General features: G+C 48.8%; 1 protein-coding gene across 2 annotated transcripts; it reads left to right on the top strand.

The window, feature by feature from the left end:
* The first annotated feature begins 712 nt into the window (after nt 1-712).
* Nucleotides 713-25,422, top strand: MEF2B (myocyte enhancer factor 2B). Of its 2 annotated transcripts, none has more exons than XM_072601566.1 (9): nt 713-889; nt 20,342-20,414; nt 21,709-21,912; nt 22,583-22,717; nt 22,999-23,182; nt 23,369-23,517; nt 23,613-23,724; nt 24,132-24,243; nt 24,653-25,422. In XM_072601566.1, the coding sequence occupies exons 2-9, from the start codon at nt 20,361-20,363 to the stop codon at nt 24,891-24,893; spliced, it is 1,191 nt and encodes a 396-aa protein (XP_072457667.1). In that variant the 5' UTR covers nt 713-889; nt 20,342-20,360; the 3' UTR covers nt 24,894-25,422. The 2 variants fall into 2 exon arrangements, with proteins under 2 accessions (XP_072457667.1, XP_072457668.1); XM_072601567.1 differs by having other exon boundaries at nt 757-889; nt 23,372-23,517; nt 24,653-25,023.
* The last annotated feature ends 1,213 nt before the right edge of the window (nt 25,423-26,635 follow it).

Genomic DNA, 26,635 nt, shown 5'->3' on the forward strand with positions numbered 1-26,635 from the left:
ACATTCATAGGATTTACAGCTGAATGAGACTTAGTTCAGCACCTTCACGTCAGTTTTACAGATGAGGAAACTGAGGCCCAGAGTGGAGAAGGGACTCGTCTAAAATCACACAGCTAAGAAGTCCTCATCTGGACTTTGAATCCACCGGCCTTTGACTTCGAGGCCAGGGCTTTTTCCAGTTCATCCCGTTTGCCTCCTTTCCAATTAAGACATCCTCAGTATAAGTTGGACCCAGCTCCACTGCTAGTACTAGACACTGACTACTTCCATCCATTTCTCCCTGCAGAGTCTAAAGGGTTAAACACAGTCCCACAGTCCCAAGTCCACTTCCTTCGTATCTCCGGGGCTCCTTCCCCGCTTAACTTCTAGCCCAGACACCCACCATGCTTCACCTTTCCCACCCTCGAGTTCTCCCTAATTCTGCGGCCCTGAGAATCACAGAGAGGAGTTTTCCAGGCCAGGGTTCCCTGGGCCCTGGGGTCCTGCCCGCGTCCACCCAGTGACAGAGGCCAGAGCCCGGGGCAGCAACTTCGCAAACACCGCCCCTTTAGAGTGAGTGGGCGGTGGGAGGGCCGAGCTCCGCCCGCACCACCCTGGAGCTGACCAACCACGGACCGGAGGAGTAGCTCTTATGTAAATCAACCTCGGAGGTCCGACCCAATCGCCGCCTGAGGGGGTGTGGCCATGCAAATAGAGGCAGCCTGCTATGAATGCACCTGGCGGTGACCCGCACGGCTCCCTGAATCTGGATCGCCCCAAGACTTCGCTGCGCTCCCGGAGCCTTGACGTTGCCTCTGAACCCTGGCCCCCGCCCAGACCTGCATCCCCGGGAAGCCCCATTCCCTGATCCTGACCTCGGGGGGTTTCTGGACAAGGCAACGCTGAGCAGGTGCGTTTTTGTGTGTGTGCGGTGTGTGTGTGTGTGTCTGTGTGTGTGTCTGTGTGTGTGTCTGTGTGTGTGTGTGTGTCCGAGTCTGTCTGACCATATCTCTGAGAATATGTGCACAGTGTCAGCCTTGGCGAGGCTGGGGGCTGGGGGGTGGGAGAGGCAGGAAAGGACTGAGGGTCTCCCAGCCACGGGCCAAGGGGCTTGCCCCTAGAGGGTCAGCAGCCTCCCAGGATAACTGAGCTCTGAGGTGCTTTAAAGTGGAAAACCCCACACCAGCGAGCAGCTGGGTGGGTCCTAATAGGACACCACCTGAAACATCTCACCCTACCCCCAGTCCAGATGGTGCTAGGAAAAGACTTTGGGCCAGTCATTGGAAAGGGTTAATCACCTCTGCGGACTCAGGGTCAGGGGGTGCCTGTTAGAAGAAGTCCAGTAGGAGGCAGCCAAGCCAGAACTCAGTCCAGGATGAGTGGTTCCTCAGTGATTGAGGCTGCAATTGGTTCATAGCTTTTGATGACTGGGACCAAGTACAACGTTGAAGTGAGCTGGGGTTGGGGTCCAAAGCCCACTAGGGCAGAAGCAGAGGAGGGGACTTTTCGTTAGCCACTTACCAAAAGGCAGGGGATCTAATGCCAGTTTGTGGGCAGAATACTGAGGAACTCAGCAGCTGCTCCCTCCTGCCACCAGGGCCAGTCTCATGATGGGGGTGGGGCAAAAGGCAAAAGAAGAGGCCAGTTGTAGGGCCTGGAGTGAGTGTAGAATCCTACATTTGAAAATCTCAGAGTTGGAAGAGGCCATCTAGTCGGACCAATGTTTGCTCATGAATATACCCCCCAAGTCCCCAGCATTGGAACTTGAGGGTATCCAGCCTCCTCATGTGAGCCCACCATCCCCGGTGGCAACCATCCCACTTTTGGACACCTCTGATTATTAAGTACCTTTCGCTCATTTTGAACTAGAGTCTACCCCTCTATCTACTAGAATCTACCTCCGTTGCCCAACTGGGGTCAAGCAGAACACTTGTAATCTCTTTGTCTCACAAAAGCCCATCAGAGACCGAAAGATAGTGACTATGTCAGTCTGAACCTCTCATATTCCCAAAGCCTCTATCCTTCAATCATCTGGGGAGCAGGTGGGACCTATCTCTTGGTTCCACCAGTAGGGGAGGCCAGGCCAGGGCATGAAATGAGTATCAGTTGGAATGGGGACAGGAGTCTTGGCCCACCGTTCTCTGGTGAAGACTGGATTCAAGTTTGACTCTCTCTTCTTAGAAAAAAGCGTACATTGCTTGGATGTTGACAACTGCTGTTGGGTAATGAGAAGAGTCCGTAGGCTTGGGTTCTAGTGAAAGCTCTGCTGTGATCACTTCCCCATTGTCTGTTGTCCATAAAACATGTTAGATGATATTCATCGACCATTTATTGAGTGCTTCCTGGGTGCATTGTACTTTGCTGGGACCTGGGGATACAAAGACAAAAATTAAACTGCCCCTACCCCCAAGGACCTTCCATTCTACTGAAAGGGTGCAGTATGCATACCAATAAAGTAATTTGTAGAAAGAGAAAAATCAGTGATTTCAAGGATCAGAGAAAGCTTCATGGAGGAGGTAGTAGCTGAATGGAGCCTTGAAGGAAGAAAAAGATTCTGAGAGGTTGAGATGAGGAGGAAGGGCATCCTAGGCATAGGGACCAGCTTGTGCAAGTACCCAGAGGAGGGCATTTGACAGATGGAATGTGCTGTGCAGGAAACAGCCAGTTGTCCATCTTGGTTTGAACATGGAGTATATCAAAGAGAGGGAGGCAAAATCAGACAATTTGAAGACAGAGAATGGAGAGCTTTAAATGCTAAACTGAAGAGTTTGTATTTCAACCTAAAAACAATAGACTCTTGAGTAGGGGAGAAATATGGTCAGAAGTGGGCCTTGGCAGCTAGGCAGAGGATGAATTACAAGGGATCGGTGGAGACCAGTGAGGAGGGGAAGACAGTATCTCTGGTGAGAGGCCAGGAAGGCTTCACCTAGAGAAGCAGCTGGGAGGATCCAGGAAGGGACAGATTCAAGACCTGTTGTGCTGGTGGAAGGGGGAAGACCTGGCACCTAATTAATCGTTATGTTCGGGGCAGGGGCAGAGGCAAGGGGGAGGGAAGAAGCCAGAACGAGGGTTTGAACCTGACTGACTGGGACAATGGTGCTGCCCTCAGCAGGAATAGGGAAGTTTGGAAGAGGGACAGGTGTAGAGGAAAAGCTGATGTCTTCTAATTTAAACACATTCCCTTTTAGATGATGTTGGCCCTTGACATTCTTTCAATGCTGTCACTCTGTTCTAAGGGCCCTCTCAACTCTTCATTCTCTGTTCTAAGCTCTCAGCTGGCACATCCTATGTTCTAAGGGCCTTTCCAGCTCTGACATTCTCTGTTCTAAGCTCTCAGCTGGGACATCCTATGTTCTAAGGACCTTCCCAGCTCTGACATTCTCTGTTCTAAGCTCTCAGCTGGGACATCCTATGTTCTAAGGGCCCTCCCGGTTCTGACATTCTCTGTTCTAAGGGCCCTCCATCTCTGACATCCTATGTCCTAAGAGCCCTCCTAGGTCTGATATCCTGGTTCTAAAGGCCCTCCCAGCCCTGACATTCTAGGTTTTAAGGGCCCTCCCAGCTCTGACATCCTATGGTTCTTCGACTTGGTCCAGATTGTAAAGTTACGCTGGGCTGGAATAAGAACAGATTAAGAAGGAGGGTACTCCTCATCTCTGCCGGATGTCTCCGTCAGTGGAAGGGGCTATGCTGTGCTTGAGAGGCATATCATGATGGATGGCGTAACCCTTCACTAGAAGGGCTAAAGTAATTGTAGCTCCTGTCAAGAGGAGGTTCTTTCTGCCTCTAGTCAACCCCATTATACAGGTGGAATAAAATACTGCAGAGGAAAGAGCCCTGGCCACGGAACAAGGGTGTCATGGTTACAGATGCAATTCAGACACTTACTAACCAGTGACCAATGGTGAGTTATTTTGCTTCCGGGAGCCTTAGCGTCTTCATCTGTAAAATGGTCATAATGATACCTGTACTAAAGAGCTTTTGAGAGGAAACTAACTTGTAAATCAGGAAGGAATATGGAGATGTGGGCTATGATGGGGTATGAAGGCTCAGAAAGGCCGAGAATCCAGACTTAAGGATAAGAACCAGTCCTTGCCCCCACATAGTGCTTGGGAGGGGGCAGGAGACAGGAGCCATGTGAAAGAATCAGTAAGAGAGTAATTAAAGCTAAAGCGTGCGGTGGGGACCATGGGACCCAGACCAGGGAACTTAGAGCTGGAAGGTCTCCTCCCTCATTTTGTAGATGAAGAAATGGCAGAGGGGCAACACTGTGGTTTGGAATGAACACTAGGGACTTGCCAGATAAAGGGTGGGTGCTGAAAGATGGGCGGAGATTTGGAAAAGTTGGATCATACCTGGTGTTGCCAGTGATGATAAGATCATTGATTCAGAGCCAGAGGGGATTCATCTCATTTAACCCCTTCATTTTACAGATAGGAAACAAAGGCCCAAGGAAAGAAAGTGACTTGCTCACAGTCACACCTGGTGGCAGAGCCAAGATAGGGACCTGGCTCCTGAGTATTCTTGCCACAAGGGTAGTGAGGAGCCTAGTTTATCTGGGAAAAGAGGGGAGTTTAGAACGTCATAGAACGTCAGAGCTGGCAGAGGCCTTAGGGATCATCTAGTCCAACTTTACAGAGTCTAGTTTACTCTTTACAGAAGAGGAAACTGAGGCCCAGAGAGGGGAAGGGGCTTCCTCCAGGTCAGTGTCAGATCCTGAATTAGAAGTCAGGGCTATTGGTTCCTAGTTTTTTGTACTACTCCAATAGAACATAAGGTCAGAGACTGCTTTAAGTCTTGTAAGCCTGGCACCTCGAAAAGTGACTGGCACATAGTGGGCACTTTTTGATCAAATGACTATAATTCACCCCCCTGTCCTGAGGGAGAAGTCTAGATAGAGTGCAGTAATCAGAAGGGAGAGGAGAAACCAAAAGCAGCATCAGCAACACGCTGCTGGACCTGATAACTCTCGGGGTCCCTCTCTAGCTCCAAGTTCAGAGTCTGGAAGGAAGGCAATCTCCTGTTGAGGGGGAGACATAGGGGAGCATGAGTGGGGACCCTATTTCTCTTCAGCTGAAGAGCAGTCAGCAGCTAATCAGCCCTGAGACTCCACCCAGAGCCCCAATAGGTCTGTTAATTTTTTAGGGTAGCAAGGTAGAGGAGATAGCCTAGGGATTAATTTCTTGGGCCCCACTGGGCCACCTCTCCTGCCACCTGCTGGAGCTTTCTCCAGAACAAAGAGCTGGGAGATGTTTGATCCAAATGATTTTCTATAACTGACTCACGTGCCCAAAGCCAAGTCCAAGGACATCAGGCTCTGGGAGCTGCCTGGTGGATGGGTGAGTCATCTGCAGATTCCTTTTTCTTTTAACCTATGGTTTTATCAGTGTGTGGAGCTTCCAGTGTGGAAACTCACTTCATGGGTGCAAACTAGCACCTCTTTTCAGTCTTAGAGAATTACCCGAGGGCACTGAGAGTCAGTTAAATGACTTCCTTTGGTTATAACCACTAATATTTGTCAGGGGCAAGAATTAAACCAGGGTCTTCCTGACTAAGGTCAGCCCACCACTCATTAGATAGCAATACCTGACCCTCCAGCAGGTTTCCATAAGGATCTCCTCCCAAACACACACACACACATACACACACATGTGTACTCGATGTGTCTGGGTACTTCGTGAATTCCCCGTTGTACCCTTTTACAAGAATACTTTTATGATTTTCTCACTACAGTTTCCTATAAGTTAGAGAATCATAAAAATATTCTCAAACAAGAGAGAGGGAACCATTGACCATTCTTGGATGTGCCCAGGAGTGTATATGCTTTTGGGGAAAGGATTGTGAATGGAGTGGAGAGGAGAGGCTGATCCAGATGTATGCATATACATCTTTGTGCCATCCATCAGACGTGAGTCTACGCACACATGGGTCAATCACTTTGAATGTAGCTTTGCCCATTCATGGCTTCGGGTGGGTGTGAAGGTGGAAAGAGGAGCCTCTGGTGACAGGAGTCTTCTTCAGAAAGGAGAAGATGAGGCGGGCAGGAGGGTGCCTACTCAGAGCCCATGGTTAAAGGTGGCAATCTTACACTGGGAGAGAAAAGAGGGAAAGAGACAGACATAGAAACAGAGAGACAGAGACAGACAGAGACAGACAGCAAGAGACACAGAGAAAGGCAAAAAGAGAGACAGAGAGAGAAGAAGGAAATAACCTTCCAGGCTAAGTGGGGCTGGGACCCCAAGAATTGAGGGATTCCTGAAGACTCTGTTGGACAGGGCCTGGGCTCTGTGGAAACGGTCCATAGATAGATTTCAGTAATCTGTGAACTTGGTTTGTTTTAAAATATATATATTGAGAGTTGTAACTCAATTTAATTAATTTCCTTCATAATCTTATGTCTCTTACTTTATGCATTTAAAAACATTTTTCTGAGAATGGGTCCATAATCCCAAAGGGTCCATGACCCAGAAAGGGTGAATAAGCCTTACTGCAGAATCAGAGTATCTGTGCTAGGAGAGATGTTAGAACATGAAATATCAGAGCTGGGAGGGCCTTTCAGTCATGGACATGTGCTCCAGCCCATGCTGGAGCCTAGTGCTTAATATTTATGTCACTGACTTGGGTAAATCATTTCCCTTCCGTGGGCCTCAGTTTCCTCATCTGTAAAATGAGGGAGTTGGACTGGATGAATTTTTCCAACTCTGAATCTATGGACCTATGAGATTCTCTCCAGCAGCACCTCACATTCCACATTTAAAGCTGATCTTAGCATCTTCCTCTCTTGTCTCTCTGCTGAATTTGCCTTTCCCATGATTTCCCTGTTTCTGTTAATGGCACATCCATTCTCCCAGGGTCCTAGACTCAAACATCTTGGAGATATTTTTGACTTTTCCCTTCCCTTCATTTGCCACATGTGATCAGTCCCATGGCCTTTGCCTTGATAACATCTGGTGCATCTATTTCCTACTACTCATGCAGGTGAGTGCTCTTAGTTGGGTCTTCATCCCTTTCTTCTAGACTATTCTAATAGCCTCTTCATTGATGCCCATTTCTCCCATCTTTGTCTTCTGCCATCCATCCTTCACAAACCTGCCAACATCAACCCAAACCTCCCGCTTCCAGCACAAGATACAATTTCCTTAGCCCAAACATGCAAGGCCAGCCCCGGGCTGCCCCTTTCCAGCCTGCTTTCCTACTAGGTTCCCTTGCTCATCCTACGTTCCACCCACCATGCACATCCCACCCAGCCAATCTACCTGGACTATCTTCCCATTTGCCTTCTCTGTCCTAGTTCTTTCCATCTAGAACTGCATCCTCCAGGAATTACCCCTTCACTGACCTGAGTCAAGTGAATTCCCTCAGCTTTGGGGCTCCTGCCCTGGGGTGGAGCTGTCTCCATTGGTGACAGCTCATCTAGGCCATTTCCCAGCTTCAGATCGGTCCATGCTTCATTCATACCCTTCATATCCAGACATCTTCCCAGGGCAATGTGACATAGGGGATAGAGCACTGGACTTGGAGTCAGAAAGATAAGGGTTCAAATCCTACCTTGGACAATTAGTGACCCTGTGTAAGTCAGTTAACCCCTCTGGGCCTCCGTTTCCTCATCTGTAAAATGAGGATATTGGACTCAATGGTCCTTAAGGTCACTTTTAGCTCTAAATCTATGATCCTATGATCTTGCCATATGTTCTTCTCTTACTCTCTTTGGGCCTCAGTTTCCTCATCTGTAACATGAGAGACCAGATGGACCGTCAAATCCATGCCAATTCTATGAGTCTGTAATTCCAGGCTGAATGCTGGGTGCATGTGTGTAGAACAGCAGGGACATTTTGAAAGGAACTTAATGCCAGTCTGGTAGTCCTTCCTCACCTCTCCCACTTTCCCTCTTCCAATGCTCCTTTTCTGCCTAAACTGGAGCCCCGCCTCAGACCCTCACTAAGAGAGAACAGCAGTTCCTCGTGGGTCCAGTTTGCTTGTCCCTGCTGGGATTCTGCTAAGTCAGAACCTGAGAGACTAAAATGACCCCACCCCTGCTCCCTGCAACTCAGCAGCAGTTGGGAGGTGATGAGGAAGGCATTTATTCAGTTACCAGGTCCCAGTTGCTCATCCCTACCTGGCATCTTTCATGGGCTCCCTTTTATCATGGAAATGGCCTGCTGCCACTTCGTGACTTCTCTCAGGAGATGAACAAAGTGAGTGGGACTGAGACCCTGCCTGCCCCAAGCTCAAGGATGCTAATTCAGAGAGATGGCACAAAGAGGTAGGGGAAGGACAAACCTGCTGTCTCCTTTTCCATTCTGTCCTTCCCAGGCCATCACAGGTATTGAGTTCCCAACTTGGAGTTAGGAGAAACTGGTTTCAAATCCCCCTCAAATAAGTCTTAGCTATAGGACTCTAAGAAAGTCCCTTCATCTCTCTCACCCTCAATTTCTCATCTGAAAAATGAATTCATTGGACTCAATGAACTTCAAGGTCACTCCAAGCTCTAAATCTAAGCCTATGATCTCCTTAAGGTCCAGCTTGGATCACCCATTACCCTGCTTTTAAGGATATCCAATGGCTCCCCTTTGCCTACCAAAGAACAAATTCCTTAGTCTCAAATTCGGAGCTTTCCACGATGTAGTGGAATATACTTACAGGATAAAGAGAGTGCTATCTCATGCCATCCCCTCCATCTGCTCTACAGTGACCCTGCACTCTGGGGTTCCCTGTTTTAACCTTGCTCTTTGCCTCTTTTTCACACCCTGCCCCCCAGAATGGATCCTCTTCTGAATTCTCTGCCAATTAAATCCCAGGTACCAACCTTCACAAAGCCTTCTCCTTGAATTGCTCATAGCCCAAATCCCCCTTGTACTCCTCTCCCTCTTCCTTGTATCATCGTTATTTGTGTTGTGTCTCGTCCCTGTCCCATCAGTTTGTAAACTCCATGAGGGTGGAAGTTTGTCTTAGGGCATCTTTGTGTCTCCTCATTGAGGGCAGAGGAACTTGTGCATGAAGCGATAGGGGATTAATTGATGTTTATGGAATGAATGAATGGGTTAGTGAGTGAATGACTGAGTGAACCAGGGGGGAAATACAGAGAGGTGTAACCATGGTTGGGCTTTAGGAATTCCCCCAGCCCAAGACCCATTCCGCTGGCCAGTTTTGGACAGGAAATGAAGGCAAGGGTTGGGGGAAGTACGTGCCCCTGTGAGGTCAGGGTAGTGTGGGTGGAAAAGAATGGGGCAAAAATGTGAAAGCAGAGAAGGGTGGACTTGTCAGAAAAAAACTTAACTCATCTTCTTAAGAACCTCATTTTTCTGAGCCAAGTACCATCAATGTCTCCATGTTGCCCTCAACAGAAAGTCTTAATTCCTAAGACTGGCATTCAATGGCCCTCCCTGATCTGGCTCTGACATGCTTCTAGTCTTCTCTCTGTGGATCCCCATCAAGGTCATCGAACCTGGGTGACTCCATGGAGCTGAATTTCCTACTCCTTTTCCCTTGTTCATGCTATCCTCTTGCATAGAATGTCCTCCTCCTTTCCCATCCACCTAGTCCTACTCTACCTCATACTTGGAGGCCTCACTCAGAGGATACCTCCCCCACAGAAGCCTTCCCTGTCCCCTCCAACTGGCTATAATCCTTCCTTCCTTTTAGCTCCCATCATTCAGTGTCTGAACCTCTTTTACAGAAGAGGTACACATGGTATAGGGGCAGCTAGGTGGTGCAGTGGATAGAGCACCAGTGCAGGAGTCAGGAGGACCTGAGTTCAAATTTCACCTCAGATACTTGATATTCACTAGCTGTGTGACCTTGGGCAAGTCGCTTAACCCCAATTGCCTCATCCTGGGTCATCTCCAGTCATCCTGATGAATATCTGGTCACTGGATTCTGATGGCTCTGGAGGAGAAGTGAGACCTGCACAGCCCTCCCTCACTCAAAACAAAGTCAAGTGCAAGTCATGTCTTTAGTTCTCTGATGGCATGGTCTTCTTCGGCAACAAAGGACGAACACACACATGGTACAGTGTGAAAGAACATTTGAGTTAGAATTAGGAGATCTGGGTTCAGTTACTGGCTGTGTGACCTTAGTAAAATGATGGAGCCTCTCCGGGCTTCAGTTTTCTCAGTTATAACATTAGGAGGTTGTGAGATAGTCATCAAGATCCATTCTAACTATAAGTCAACAATCGTAGTATTTATTAAGTACCTACTGTATGCTAGACACAGGGAAGAGACAAGGTTTAATCAGTCAATGAATAAAAGTTTATTAAGCTCCTACTGTGTGTCAAGTACCACAGTAAATGCTGGACTTATGCAGTTTAGATGTACCCTCATGGAACTCACTTTCTGGAAGGTGAAAAGACAAACACAGATAGCAGGAATATTACCTGATAAATGCATCAGAGAGGAGTAAAACAAGTGTGCCATGTGAGATTCAAAGTGGGAGGTAGGTACCTAGTATGGGACATCAGTGAAGCCTTCTTACAGGAAGTAGCATTTCTGGTGCTAGGCTAGGAGGACAGCTGTCAGAATGGGAGAGAGGGCATTCCTGGCCCTGGGTAAGCCTGAGTAAAGCCTAGGAGGTGGCAGAGCACAGGGTGTGTTTAGGAGGAAGAGAGTCATCCATTTGAGAGAACCTCTAAAGTTTGACTTTTGCTCAGGAAGACCTAGGAAGGTATGGAGGGGTCTTCAGCAGAGGATTGATGTGCCCAAATTTTTCTTCAGAATAGCGAATCTGGCAGCATGCCAGAGTGGGTGAGATTGGAGGGGGAAGGGAGCAGCAGAAGGAAGCCTTGATGGGAGACTGACTGGAAATCGTAGAAGGTAACAGTGAGGGTCTGGGCTTGGGAATAGAGTGGACAGATGTGGTGAATGACATTCTAAGTGCTAAGGACTCTCCCAGCTCTAACGCTGTGTTCATTATGGGCTCTCCTATTCTATGTTCTCAGTTCTGATGTTCTACATTCTAAGGGTCTTTCCAGTTCTAACATTTTGTTTTCAAAGGTGGTGGGGCTAGGGTTCCAGAGTTAAGACTCCACAGGGTTCCTAAAATGCCCCTTCCGGGATGATATTACAACAGAGACTATGGTAAGGTGAGGCAAGGGGAAGGCTCATGGTACACTGGGAAAAGTGCTACCTTTGAAGTCAAAGGACCTGGGTTCAAATCCTACCTCCATCACTTTCTACCTGAGTAATGTTGCACAGGCTATTTCACTTTCCTGGGTCTCAGTTTCCTCATCGGCAAAAATTGATGGGTTGGCAGAGATGCTGTCTCTGAACAGCTCTTAGAACTTGAGTTCAGGTACGGACTGAATGCCACCTCCTCCCCCTTCCCAGTACTCAGTGGGGGCAGGAGGATGGGGGAGGAGACAACAGGAGACAGTATGAACTGTAGGCAGAATGATAGTGATGGAGAAAGAGTGGAAGGGGAAAAAAAAGCAGAAGTGAGAGACAGGTTGACTGAGGCTTCTAGGGGAGGTTGGTAGGGGGAGGGCATGCTCAGGGCTGGCCCCCAGGGGGCCCTGGCTGAGGGTATGGGGGGAAGCAGCCCCTCCCCCTCTGCTACAGCAGCGAATCAGGCTTGCAGAGCTGCCTCATGCAACCCATGCCCCAGTTTCATCAGCGATCCCTGAGCTGCTCATTAGAGGAGACAGGAAGGGCCACCGGGCGGGACCCCCTCCCCTGCCATTCCTGGACTCCCTGAAGGGGGGAGGGACCCCAGCTGTGCAGACTTCCCCCCCTCCCTTTAGTGGTTGCTTCTCCCTGGCCCTGTCTTCCAAAGACATCTCCTAGAATGAGATTGAGAAAAGGGCATTTGAGATACAGAGGGAGGGGCTGGTACAGGTGATCATGTGATACTGATCATAGACAGAATCAGAAGACCTAGAGCTGGATGGTGGCTTGGAGATTTTTCTCATCTGAACCCTTTTACAAATGAGCAAACCTGAGATGCTAGCTCAGAGAGGGCAAGCCATTGCCTTAGGTCACACAGCTAGTAAGCAACTGCTGGGATTGGGTCTCCTGATTCCAATCCCAGAAGTCTTTCCCTGCTGCTCTACATTTGTAAGAAGAACTGATCCTTGTTAAACATCATGCTCTGCCTCTGGCTGAGTGTCCACTCTCAGGTGGCCTAGAGTTACTCTGCGCCAGGGCTCCCTCTCTAACTGCCAGCCTTGAACCACATGGTTCAAGGCTGTTTGGCCAGCTCCACCACTTACTGACTGTGGGTCCCTGGACAAGTCATCCCCACCTGGGACCTCAGTTTCCCCATAGGGATCATCACCCCACAGGGGCTGTGAGGCTCCTTTCAGTTCTAAGAAACTGATTCAATGAGCCTGTCTATATAACATCCCCTCCATCTTACACCTTCTGGGGAAACCAAGGCACAGTCTTGAGGAAATGACTTGTCTTAGGTCACACAGGAGAAAGTATCAAGAGACCCAGATTCAAACCTGGACTTTTTCTGTCTAGTCTGTTTCTGCTTCACCAGACCCTTGGAGGAGGGTTACAGTAAGAAAAAGGGAGAGTCCTGTAACCTGTGATCAGTAATAACTCATCATATCCTCCCCTTGATTCCTTCTCCCTGGGGTCCTTCCCCAGCCCTCCTTCATTCCTACTCCTGGTTCAGCTGCTTGGAACAGCCTAGCCTTCCCCAGGGCAAGGGCCTGCTCTCTGTACCAATTAGGCAACAAAGAGGAAGTTTGCTTTCTCTGTTGGGAGGAAAATGACCCATAAACAGGTTGTGACCTTGTACAGTGGAAAAAATACCTGATTTGGAGTCAGAGGACCAAGGTTCTAATTCTAGCTCTGCCTCGGAACTTTGGACAAGTCCGTTCCCCTCTCTGGACTTAGGGCAAAAAGGATGAACTGCAGTCTCTTCCAGTTCTAACCCTATGATCCTCTGGGCCCCCAAAGGCAGACAGGTAGGCAAGGAGGGGTCAATGGGTCCAGCTCCATCTAAGCAGGAAACCAGCTGCCAGATGCTTTGAGCCAGCCCAGCACACAGTGATGGGTCTCAGTGAGGGGAATGACATCATTGCCTCATTAGGTGGATTGAGGGCTCCAAGACAGAGTCAGCGAGTCCAATATGGCGGAAGAGAGCAATAGGAAGCTCTTGAGGGAGCCAGGTTCAGTGAAGAAGCTAATGGGATCATGGATTCATTGTTGGAAAAACATTTTAGAGGCCCAGATGAGTAAAGGGAAGCCCAGATAGGGGGAATGATTTGTCTAGAGTCACACCTTTAATAAGTATCTGAGGTGAGATTTGAATGTGGTTCTTCCAGAATCTATGTCCCGTTGAGACAGATCTCTGAGAGCATCAGAGCAGGAACAGTTGGAGGGAGACACTGGATTTGACTAGTCCAACCCCCTTAGTTGACACTTGAAGATACTGAGATGCAGGGAAATTCAGTCACCCGCCCAACGTCCCACTGAGTAGGAGCCAGGATTTGAATCCAGTTCCTCTGGTTCCAAATTTAGCATTCTTTCCTCTATTAGTGGATAAGTTCCTTGGGGCAGATGAGGATGGGATAAGGGAAAGAGAACTCCTAAGGGGAATAGAAGATTCATTGGAGTGGGGAGGGGGTCTGTTCCATGGAAAAGTAGAAAAAGAAATCCAGACTTTCCTTTGACCCAGGAATGGTCTAGCTCCCAATGGTGGAAGCCTGAGGCAGTCACTTTAGAGTGGATAGGAATTAGAACCCAGGACCATCAGCTTCTCCATTTTTCACTAAGAATTGACGTTTCCCCAAACCCCTCAGAGGTAAGGCTGCCTCCTTTCCTATGGACAGGCCATAACTGTTAGCCCTGACCTGTGAGGTCAATGACATAACCATGCCTTTTGCCCTAACTTCTACCAAACTCAGAGCAGATAGCTGTGGCCTGTGTTGGGAGAGAAGGGGCAGTCTTAGCTTTGAAGGGCCCAGGCACCTGCTGTATCTCAGTTTCCGGACCTTCACCCTCTCCTCCCCCACCCTCTCCCTGTCCCCTCTGGCACATGTGGGGCCACAGCGGATCCAGAGTTGCCCTGTCTGTGAGCCACCCGCCTGTTAAACCCAGGTGACCCCAGGCTTTGCATGAGGCCAACTCTCAGATTTGCATTTGTACCTATAAAGAAGCATAGGCCTCCTGTGGCCTGTGGTCCACATTCCCCCAGTCACACCTGGAGCCTCAAGGGTTAACTCTATTGATTTGCATATGGAATCATTTCTGGTCAGGGGGGGATGATGAGGCTGAGGTGTATACAAGAATCAACAAGTTTTCATTCAACCAATTCAGTGGCTATTACATAGTATGTTACGATGGAAAAGGTCCCAGACTGAAAGCCAGGAGACATGGTCTTGATGCCTTTCCAGGACCCTGAGCAATCAGTTCATCTGTTGCTCCATCCAAGTATCTGAAGGCCTGCCACATGGAAGAGGGAGGAGTCTTTTGGCTTAGTCTCACATGGCAGAATGAGGAGCAGAAACTGTAGAGGGACCAATTTAGGATCCATGCAAGAAGATTTTTCCTAATAATGAGAGCCATCACAAAGTAGAATGGCCTGCCCATGAAGGTCACTGACTCGGCCTTTGAGAAAGGGCTTCAGCCATGGCCAAGTCTCCTCCATCCTGAATAAACTACCATCCCGTCAAGCCATCCCCTACACATTTCTTCTCTTTCATGGCCAAACTCCCTCCATTTCCACTTCTCATCCTTCATCCCTTTGTAGTCTGACTTCCAAGCTCATCACTCAGTGGAAACTGTTCTCTTCAAAGTTATCAGTGATCTCTTAAATGGGAAATCTGATAGCCTTTCTCCATCTTTGTCCTTAATATCTCTGAAACATTTGGTACCATGGACCACTCTCTCCTAGACACTTTCTCCTTTTCAGGTGATGGAGCTGTCTCTCAGTCCTCCTAACTATCTGACCACTTCTCCATTTCCTTGGCTGGCTCCTCATCCATATCACACCCCCACACTCTGTCCTGGGCTCCCTTCTCTCTATACACTCACTCGATGACTTCATTGATCCCGTGGGTTTAATTATCACCATTAGCTTGCTGACTCAGATCTATACATCTAGCTCCAGTCTTTCTCTTGAGTAACCGCATCACCAACTGCCTATTAGACATTTTGAATTGGACAGCTTATAGATATCTCAAATTTCACTTGATCCAAACATAATTCATGGTCTTTCCTCTCCAAACTTTCCCCTCCTCTGAACTTCTCTATTTCTGTTGAAGGCCTCGGCATCCTTCCAGTTACCTCGATCAGAAACTTCTCACCTCACCTGACCCATATATACAGTCAGTTGCCAGATTTTGTCATTTCTTCCTCTTGGATGTATCCCCCTTTCTCCACTCATGCAGCCACACATCATCATCTCCTGCCCAGATTTTTGCAATGGACTGCTAGTTGGGCTACCTACCTCAAGTTTCTTCCTGCTCCCATCCATCCTCCACCATTCTGACAAGGTGATTTTCTTCACTATAAAGTCCTTTACAACCTGGCCACATCCTACCATTCCAGGCTTATTACACATTTTTTCCCTTCAGGCTTACTGTGCTACACACACACACACACACACACACACACACACACACACACACACACACACACACACACACACCCCTTCCTTCTCTGTGCCTTGCCATTGGCTGTCACTTATATCTAGGAAACTCACTTTCCTTGCCTCCAGTCCTTAGAAGCCAGAGTTTCTTTCCAAGTGAAACTTTTCCTGATCTTCCCAGATGCTAATGCTTCCCCACCCCTTCCCATATTTTCTTGTGTTTATTTTGTATGTCTATATGTGTATGTAGAACCATGGCTTACAATGTAGCCAGAGGAGACCACATATGTATATTATATATGTGTATATATATTACACATATATTATTCATGTTTTTATTATGTGTGTACATTGTGTATATATTATATGTATGTGTGTGTATATTTACCCATATACCAACAGAGAGAGAGAGAGAGAGAGAGAGAGAGAGAGAGAGAGAGAGATGGATACATAGATGTTGTCCTTGAAGATAGGCATATTTCCATTTTCATCTCTGTCTTCCTCGTACCTGGCACCTAGGAATAAGAGAATAAGGAATCCTTACATAAATCCTTAATAAAAGGATTTGTTCTGTGAGGTTTGGATTCCATCATGGGGGCCCCACTTGAGGACCTAGCAGGCCACATGTGGCCTTGAGGCCGCTGGTTCCCCACCCCTGGATTAGACTATGGTTTTATTAGTTTAGGGAACCTGCAGGAGAGGAGACCTCTTCTATCAGCATGAGTGAGCACCTTCTCTGTAGCTGGGAGTCTAGAACACTGAGAATAACTTGCCCAGGGTCTCCCAGCTGATATGGAACAAAGTCAGAATTTAAACAGCAATTTTCTGGGCTTGGCTTTGAGACCAATTCTCTGTCCATGACTCCATGCTGCCTCTTATCCAGCACACAGCTGGCATTTAATAAATGCTTGTTTCCCTTCCTTCATAATAATAATTTGCATTTATATGGAACTTGAAGACTAGCAAAGCACTTTACAAATATTATCTCATTTCATCCTCAGAAGTATTCTGGGAGAGAAGTGCTATTATCATCCCTACTTTACAGATGAGGAAACAGAGGCAGACCTAGGCTAAGTGACTTGCCCAAGGTTACACAGCTAATAACTATCTGAGGCCAGACTAAAACTCAGGTCTCTCTGGCTTTAGGACTCGTGTTCTATCCAATGTTCCATCTAGGTCCCTACTGATTGATTGGAATGGTGGAAGATTAAAGAATAACTCTGAGTTTCAAGATCTGAAGCTTCCTTTAGGATCCTAATGCTGCTCTGTGTGTGTGTGTGTGTGTATGTGCATGCGTGCGTGAGTGCGTGAGTGCGTGTGTGTGTGTGTGTGTGTGTGTGTGTGTGTATGTACCACATTAATGGGGGGACTGGGGTGGTGTTAGGGACAATAGGTCCAACTCAGGGCCCCTGCCTCACCATCTTTGGCCAAAACCTTAAGCGGAGACTTCCCTTCTGGATCCCAGTAGAAGGCAAAGAATCCAACATCTGGTCCCATTCTCTGGCCTCTTCTCATGAATCTGGGGTCCTGAAACATGATGGCTCTTTGACGTTGATTTTCTCCCTCACCAGCAGCCAGGCCTTTAGGGTGAGGGAGTTTGGTGCCATTGGAGCCAAAGGAGTAGGAAAAAGAGACCCCACTGTCCTCTTCCCCTTTTTCTCCCCCCTCTCCACCTTGGAGAACCTGCATGGTGGTTTAGAGAGAACCCTGGAGTCAGAAGACCAGGCCCCAAAGCCTAGCTGTCCTGGTTGAGTCACTTCACCCCTTGTGTGCCCTCATGTCTGTAAGTGAGGGGGATGGGACAGGTGACCTCTGAAGGCCTTTCCAGAGAATTTAACATTGGGCTGGGGGGGGGGGCAGGGACTGGAATGAGGACATCAAGGTAGCCCAAGCCTTTGTATTCTGCACTAAGGACAAGGGTCATGGGAGGGAATAACAGATTTCAACTCAAGGGAAAACTTCAGCGAGCCATAGCTCTCAAGCTGGAAGGGACCCTCCAGGCCAACTAGGCCACCCCCTCATTTTACACATGAGGAAACTGAGGGAATAAGAGGGAAGTCATTTGCCCAAGGGCATGCAGGAAGTAAATAACAGAGCCAGCGTTCAAGTCCTCTGACTCCAGTGTTCTAACCATTGTACCACTGTCTCTCTTGACAATTAGAGTTGCCCTGAAGGGGGGTGGTCTGCCTGGGGAGGTAGGGAGCTGGTCAGCAGCAGACTGGATAACCACTTGTGACTGATTTCTTGGAAGGGACGATAGATCCAGTTTGAACAGTATGCCCTGTGACCTCCCTGTCATCCACTTCTGAGATTAAATGAGCAGCCCTGAAAAGGGTCCTCATCCTAGTGGTGCTCGTCCTACCTGAACACCTCAGACATTGAAAAGGTATCCTGAGCCATTGAGTCACCTTCACCTTTGTCCTGCCACTGGGACTGCCATGACTTGGGAAAAGAGATCAAGGTTGACAACTCTGCCTCACTTAAATCTGATTCACATTCGAGGCAAGATAACACCCTGTGCTGATGGATGGAACAAGGATGGATAGAAGTAACATCCTCTGCCTGCAGCCCCACCCCCCCTCCCTAGAGCCCCTCTCCATGACTGGGGGGTGATGGGCCCTCACGGAGGAAGGGGCCCAGCTGGGAAGCAAGACTGGCACTTTCCCTTGGGAAGACAGGGGGCACAGCTCCCCATGTCACCAGGCGCCCCTGGGGGCCAGGCGGGGGTGGAGGGACGAGACCTGGGTCGTGGGAACACTGCGGTTTCCGTCCAGAATTAAAATTAGCCCTGATGTTAAATTTAGCACCAGCCCTAGCATTGAGACTGGACTCTAGCCTTGTCCCTCCCACCTCTAGGCCCCTGGCTCCCCAGGCATGGTTTGAAGAGTCCTGGGCTTGGGAATGAGAGATCCAGGTTCAAATCACGGCTCTGCTACTTACCTCCTTGTTCATGTTGTAACCTTATGCCCTACTTAGAGATTTCCTGTGATGGAAATTCAGGTCCTTCCACAAGAAGGTCTGAAGTCTCTTCCAACTCTAGGATACCTGTGTGAGCTTAAAAAAGGTCAATGAGCTTGTTTTCGCATCTCTAAAATAAGGGGGGAGAGTTGGACGAGAACTCAAAGGTCCTTCCCAACTCTGGTGTTTTGACTCTATGACAGGTGGATGGGACATGCTAGGTGGTAAGGAGTTCCATAGGCCTATCTCCCAGGAGCCCTTTCCCACCCTTCAAGGTCTTCTATGCAGCCTTCTCCTATGCAGAAAGGTCTACAAATCCTATCAGTTTTTGGGACAGCCCTTCTTTCCCAAAATACCCAAACCTACCCTAGCCAACTGGTTCCCAAACTGGCTAAGGCTTGGTGAGGACACGCCCTCTCCTCCCACCCCCACTGCTTCTCTCACGCTACCAAAGGACTCCATTTAGCGACTGTGGTGATGTCCTGGTTCTGTTTCCGGAGCCTGGCCATAGATTTAGCTTACATTGATGGGAGATGAGGAGGGGAAGGAAGTAAAAAACATAACAGCCCTCCAACCCAAACATCCTAAGGAATTTTCCCCTATTTTATTGGCTGCGTAATCCTGGGTATATCCCTTTTAGAGGCTCAGAAAATTGAATCTGGGTAGTGCCTCAAAATTCACTCCTAACCTGAGCAGAAATATCCAGACCCCTATCGCCAATAAACAGACATCCAGCTTTTACCTACCAAGGCAGTCCTAATTTTAGGGCTATTTTCTTTGACATAGAACAATTAAGCAGAATATTTGCTGTTCAGTCATGACTCTCCGTGATCCCATTCGTGGTTTTCTTGGCAAAGATACTGGCATGGTTGATCATTTCCTTCCCAGCTCATTTTATAGATGAGGAAATTAAGGCAAACTGAGGGCTAAATGACTTGTCCAGGGTCACACAGCTACTAAATACCTGAGGTCAGATGTGAACTCAGGTCTTCCTGACTCCAGGCCCAGGGCTCTATCCCCTCCTAGCTCTCCGAGAGCAGAATGTAACTTCTGTCTGTTGTTTTAAGTTCAGTCTTTTGGGGCCAAGGCTAACTGCCTCTTCAGACTTTTCTTGCTGGACATCCTCAGTTCCTTTGACCAGTTACCCTTCATCTTTTAAATTGACCCCTTCCCCAACATGCTCTAGTTTGTCAATGGTCTTCCTAAAATGTGGCCCCCAGAACTGAACACAATAGTCCAGATGAGGTCTGGCCAGGGTAGAGGACAGCAGAAACCTCACCTCTGTCCTTCTAGGCTCTGGGCCTTTCTAAATGTGGCTTAGTATGGCCCACACAAGGCTCATGTTGAGCTGCTGGCAATCTGCCAAAACCTGTAAGCCTTTATCACGAGAACAGGCTGACTTCATCGTTAAAATAAAAGGGTTGGATTCTTTGAGCTTGAAAATCCCACCTCTGACATTCTACCTTTCATGTTCTGAGAGACCTGTGGGCGACAGTCTTTGTTCCCTTTTTTTTTTTGAGTGTGTGTGTGTGTGTGTGTGTGTGTGTGTGTGTGTGTGTGACAGTTTTTGGATGGCTTTGCTAAGCAGATAACAAGGACCTGTAGAAGAATTTGGAGCACGGGTGGCTCCTGGGTAGATCAGTTTTCCTCTAGGAAATAGGTTTAGATCAACGCCTTATCCCATATACTATCCAACAGGTTCCAAATGGACATACAACCTAAATATAAAAAAATCATATCATTTTTTAAATAGAAGAAAAGAGAAGGCGGTATCTTTCAGTTTTACTCAGGGGACAGACACATTGTTTGGTAGTGAATGGTCTGAAAGGCTTTCAGCTCAAGCAGTCCTCTCTTTCCCCCTCTGCAGCCTGTACCCAGTTCACATCATGGGAAGAAAAAAAATCCAGATCTCCAGAATTCTAGATCAACGGAACCGTCAGGTAAGAAGGTGAAGGGAGGGAAGGAAGCAGCCTCTGACCTCCTCTGAGGCTGGAATTCTCAGCCTCTCCATTATGGGAGGTCTTGCTCACTGTACACTGACTCTGGAAGAAGACAGGGGAGGGATGCTCAGCAGAAAAGGGAAATGATTTTCCGAAGACCATGCTGTAAGTTACTAGAGCCCAAGTCTCCTGACTTCTTGGCCAGCACTCTGAACAGTGACAGAGCCTGCCTTTCAAAGAAACTTGTGTCTCATGGAGACACAAAAATAGCCCTTAGGTGCAGGGACTTTTTAAGGAGATCCAGGACAACACACTCAGAGGATGAGAAAAATGAAGCCTGGAGAAACTGAGTCATTTGCCCATGGTCTCAGAGCAAATTAGTGGCAGGGCCAAAACTAAAACCCTAGGGCATGGTCATGGGGGCTCCGGAGCACAAAGGGAGAGTTAAAGAACTGGGCAGAGTCGGGGCAGATGGGAGGGGTGGTGCAGCTTTCTTTTTCTCATTTTTATTTAAAGTTCTGTGTTCCAAATTCTGTCCCTTCCTCCCCATCCTCCTCCCCTGAGATGGTAAGCAATCAGATATAGGTCATACATATGAAATTATGTATAACATTTCCATATTAGTCATTTTGTACAATAAGACTTGCATAAAAGAAAAAAATGAAAGAAAATTTATTGAAACAGTATCAGTTCTTTCTTGGGAGGTGGGTAGCATGCTTTACCATCAGTCCTTTAGGATGTCTTGGATCGCTGTATAGCTGAGAATAGCAAAGTCATTCACAGTTCTTCATCGAACTGTTTTGCTATTACTGTGTACAATGTTCTCTGGTTCTACTCACTTCACTTTGCATCAGGTCACATAAATCTTCCCTGGTTTTTCTGAAATCCGCCTGCTCATCATCTCTTATAGCCCAATAATATTCCATCACAATCATATACTACAGCTTGCTCAGCTATTCCCCGGTTGATGGGCATCCCTTCGATTCCCAGTTCTTAACCACCATAAAAAGAGCTGCCACGATCTTCTTGTCCCATTAAGAACCCCTTGTAAAGAGAATTTCTATGACAAGTCCTTCCTCCCAACCCTAGTAGTATAAAACCAGTTGTAAAAAGTTAGGGGAACCAGATAACTTGGCTCCCATTCCAAAGCCTAGAGGTTCTTGGTAGGGACTCAGGCATCCACGCCAGGGACCCCATTAAGCAGGTGAAACGAGCCACGCTGCTGTGATCCTAGGGCATCTGTACCTTTCTCCTCCTTACCCTTCCTCTCCTCATATGTGTATCTGGGACCCAGGTGACCTTTACCAAGAGGAAGTTTGGGCTGATGAAGAAGGCCTATGAGCTGAGTGTTCTCTGCGACTGTGAGATTGCCCTCATCATCTTCAACAGTGCCAACCGCCTGTTTCAGTACGCCAGCACCGACATGGACCGAGTACTCCTCAAGTATACTGAGTACAGCGAGCCCCATGAGAGCCGCACCAACACGGACATCCTCGAGGTGACTCAATGCCTGCCCCTCAGGACCTGGGAGGCAGGAATAGAAGGTCTCTAATGTTCCTTCAAGCCCTGATGTTCCATGTTCTTAGAGGGATCTCAGCTCTCAGATCTGACACTGGGTTCTAACATTCCTCTCGGCTCTGATATTTCGTCCTAGGGTCACTCCTGGTACTATCCTTCTGGGTTATAGGCTCTCATTCAGCCTCAACATTCTCTGTGCTATGATCTCTCCAAACTGTAAGAGTCTGGATGCTAAGATCCTTCCCCATTCTAACATTCCAGGTTCTAAGGTCTTATTCAGCTTTGACATTCTCTGTTCTAAGGTCTCTTCCAACTCTGACATTCTGTGTTCTGTGTTTAAAGGCCCCTCTCTGGGCTTTAGTTCTATGATTTTTTTGGACTCATCTGGGCTACTTATTATCCATACTTCCTATCCCCAAGACACATCCTTGGTTGCCACATCTTTCTCTCCATCAGACCAGGGTTTCTTCCTCAGATTAGGGGATACCCTCAGGTAGAAGCTGTGTCTTCCCCCTCAGTCCTGAGGTTCCCAGACCCTTTGTCCCAATGAGGGACACTATAGGAGAACCCCAGATTGGAATGGGATGGGAGGCAAGATCTCCCTTACCACTGGGGAGATATCCAAGTCCCACTATTTCTTCTCTTCCCAGACACTGAAGAGGAAGGGGCTCGGTCTAGAGAGTCAGGAATTGGAGCTGGATGAAGGGTTGGTAGAGCCTGGGGAGAAGCTGCGGCGTCTTGGAGGTGATGGAGCTGACATAGCGCTGGTTCGACCCAGGTTTTATGTGAGTGTCTTCTCCCACTGCTGAGTCTCCTCTCTTTAAACCCTCTTCCCCTTCATTAGATCTAGATTTCCTTTCTTCTCTATCATTCCCACATCTGAATAAGGGGGAAAAGAATACTGGCTTGGAATCTGAAAAATTGTGTTCAAATCCAGCTGTGTGACTTTGGGCGAGTCATTTCATATCTTAGAGCCTCAATTTCCTTATCTGTAAAACAGGACTAATATTTCTTATGCCAAATCTTAAATTTGACCAGTGATTCCTGCCTCCTCTTTGCCCTGCAGTCAGCAACTCCTGCGCTGCCTAGTCCTGACCTGGCATATGGAGCAGTGCCTCCCCCAGGGGCTGGGTCTGAACCCTGTGGGCTAGTCGACGCCTCCTCTGGCCAGGGCCGTCCATCCCCCTTCCGTCCTGCTGCATCCAAGGCTGTGCCCCCATCAGGCCGTTCCCCAGGGCCGCTGACCCCAGGTGAGACCCTAAGGTGGGTGGACAGCGTAGCAGGAAGTGGGCACTTGGAGTAGGCAGAAGATCAGGTGATGGGGCTTCTGTGGGGACAGACCTGGGATTCCCAGTATTTTCAGGGTGGGAGAATGGGAGGTTAGATAGTACTCCCTCTGGTACACTCTCTCCTCTGCCCCCTTCCTCTCCTTTCAGCAGGTCTAGGGCCACCACTCTTCTCCCCAGGCAACCTTCCTCGGGCGCTGGCCAACAAGACCCCTCCCCCTCTATATGTGGCAGCTGATGGCAGGAGGCCAGACCTGCCTAGTAACCTGACAGGGCCCAGGGCAGGCCTGAGTGCCACGGTGAGTGAGGAATGGGAGCTATGGCAGGATGGGGGGAGGGTAGGAATGGTGGGAGAAACATGAGTATGTGACAGTACCATCACTGTTTCCCACAGAGAGCTCTCTACGGAAGCCTCCAGAGCCCCAGCCCCATCTCGGCCCCTGGAAATGGTGGTCTCTCCAGTCACGGATTGGGAGCTTTCCCCTTCATTTCCTCAAGCCAGGCAGGTAAGACCTTCCCTAAATACACACACATTCCCTGAGCCCCATTCAGAGGAGACAGCTCTAAGCTGTGCTCCAGCTCTGGGGACTGGGGTTTGTAGAATCACCCACACTTACCAATCAATTTATATATTTACTGGATTGTTAAATCAAAAAAAAAAATGTTTCACCAAGGGTTTAGTCCAAGGTTAAGGGGAGGGGTGGGGTTGGGGAGGGAAGAGTCTAAATGATGTTAAGTAAAGGGGAGAGGGGGATGAATCCCTGCATGACCTTGGACTCCCAGTGACATGATTAGAGCTTGGTTTGGAATCCAGTTTGTCCCAGGCTTACCTTCCTCCTGTCTTCCTTCCATCAGTCCAGAGTCTCCCCCTAGAACACACAGTTGCAGCTGACTTTATCCCCACTCCCTACAGAGTATGGTCATGGAGACCCCTCCCCTCACCCGGGCCTCCTCCAGTCCATGGCCCTGGTCCCCTGGCAGCCCCCAAAGGGGGACAGATCCCCCAGCTCCCAGTCACACCTTAGGTGAGTATCCCAGCCCCCAGTGACTTCCCAACACCCACCTCATCTTCCTATTCTTTCCACACTCATCCTCAGCCCCACCCTAATCTGTCCCACTGTAACCTCCAACCTACCCCCAGACTTCATTCTGCAGGGCACCTGCTGCCCCCTATTGGGTAGTGCCCCCTACTTGGATAGTGCCCTCTGCCCCACGCCTGGCGTCGGGTTGAAAAAAGCTACGTCCTAAATGTGGGGGCTGGTGCCCCTAGCCCTGCCTAGCTTCCCAGACTGAGAGAGGGAGAGGTGTCGCGTGACCCTGGGCAAGCTGGGCTGGGTGAAGTCTAGGGGCCTTTCCGGCTCTAAATTTTCGGAGATTCCCCGGGATTGGAGGACGTGCCTACAGCTCACTCACTTTTTTCTCTCCGTTCTGCAGTGTCCGCCCCGGCTCCGCCCCGGGTCCAGGCGGAGAGGCTCCAGCAGCCCCGGGGACCTCTCCGCCGACCCCAGCGCTCAGTATCAAGTCGGAGCGCGTGTCCCCAGGGGCTGCGTCCCCATTGGAACGCCCACCATCCCGGGATGACTTCGCCAAGAGTTACCAGTACCCCACTGTGGGGCTGACCCGGCCCTGCCAGCCCCTCCGGCGGCTCCACGTGGCGGAAAGCTGGCCCAGATAGGGACCGGCCGGCCCCTCCGCCCTAGGGTGATCTCCTGGCCACCTCTCCCGGCGCCTCTCCACCCTCCGGACTCCTGCCTCTCTGGCGTCGGTCTCTGCGCGAAGGGGCGAGATGGAGAAAACTCGCTTCAGGGACCCCCACCCTCCATCACCCCGTGAAAGGGCTTAGCTGGTGCCTTGGTCCATTCGAGCACAGTCCTAGGGAAAAAGAAGGGAGAGGGGAAGAATGGGAAAAGCAGGCTGTGAAAGTCGATTGGGGGACCGCTGCAGCGGTTCACTGATTCCCCCAGTCGAAGTTCAGGGCAGGGCTGACTTCAGTCAGGGAGATCCAGAATGGGAGCTAGCCCTTGATGGCAGCTCTGCTTTCCCCCAAAATTCAGTAACTGCCAGGGGCAGCTGTCCCCTCCATCCTCGCTTTTTGGACTGGGCCTCTGTTCGTCTCCTGCTTGCCAGTGCCTCATCCCCTGTTCCTTCCTGGGACGGATGGAGCTCCCCTCTTGCAACCAATAAAAAAAGTTTGGGAATAGAAACTGTCCCAGTCCCCTGCTCCCAGGTCTCAGTCTCCTCTGGGAGACCAGATCTCTTGGAGGTAGCCAATTCAGGCATGGAAGAGTAAAGAACCCCCAGGGGACAGGGATTTCTGGGAGCTACTCTCTGTGGAGGACCCATTAAACTCCAAACCTCCTCTCTCTGGGGTAGAGTACTGACTCTGCTTCCTGTTAACCACTTGGTGAAGTCACTTTTCTTTAGGCCTTGATTTCCTCTTCTATAAATTGGGGTTAGGGTGGGGGTGGGCTAGATGGCCCTCCAAGTGCTCTCTCAAATCCCTCAGGCCTACACCACTTGCTCCCCATCCCATCACATATCCTCTGATCCTCATCTCAGAACCCAGACTGGCTCTCATCATCAATGACCCTCACCCCCAAGTCCAAGTCAACTCAAGAAACCTTTACGTGCCACCTGTGTGCAGGGCCCAGTGCTGGAAGCCTGCAAGTTTAAGGCTTTTGAGGGGTGATTATATAATCTATGAGCCTTCATGAGAAGGGCAGTGAAGAGGTACAGAACATAGTGCTATGTGAAGTGTAAGGAATAAAGTCTTTACAGATAGAGAGGAATCAGGGAAGGCTTCCAAGAGAAGGTGGCATTTGAACTAGGACAGGTAGGAAGGAATCAGCAAATTAACAGCTTATGCAAAGATACAGAGGCAGGAAGAGCAGGGCATACTTAGGAGATAGAGGGTCATTTGGTTTGACTCACACAGGGAGTTTAAAAATGAGGGCAATGTGAAATAAGATTGAAAATTGAGAGTGACACCAGATGGAGAGAGCCCAGACTGTCAAACAGAACAGTCTCAACTTTTTATTTATGAGGTCATAGAGTCCCCGAAGATTTTTTGAACAGAACAGTAACCTAGGCAGATCTATGCATAAAGATGATTTTGGGAACAACATAAAGAGTGGATTGGGAGGGAAAGGGAGTATGGAGGCAGGAAAATAGGAAAATACCAGAATAGTCTAGCTGGGTGTTAGAGGGCTTGCTTGGATTAGAACAATGGTTCTCAAATGTTTTGTTCTCAGGACTGCTTGATGTTCTTAAGCATTATTGAGGACCCCGCCCCCTCAAAGAGATTTGGTTTTCTAGGAGTTATAGCAATCAATACTTCCTGTCTTAGAAATGAAGATATCACAGTAGTATTATGAACATAGTTTGGACCTTGTGGACTCCTTGAAAGGGTTTCAGAGT

This window comes from Notamacropus eugenii, chromosome 4 (assembly GCF_028372415.1).
Source record: "Notamacropus eugenii isolate mMacEug1 chromosome 4, mMacEug1.pri_v2, whole genome shotgun sequence".
Lineage (NCBI taxonomy): Eukaryota > Metazoa > Chordata > Mammalia > Diprotodontia > Macropodidae > Notamacropus > Notamacropus eugenii.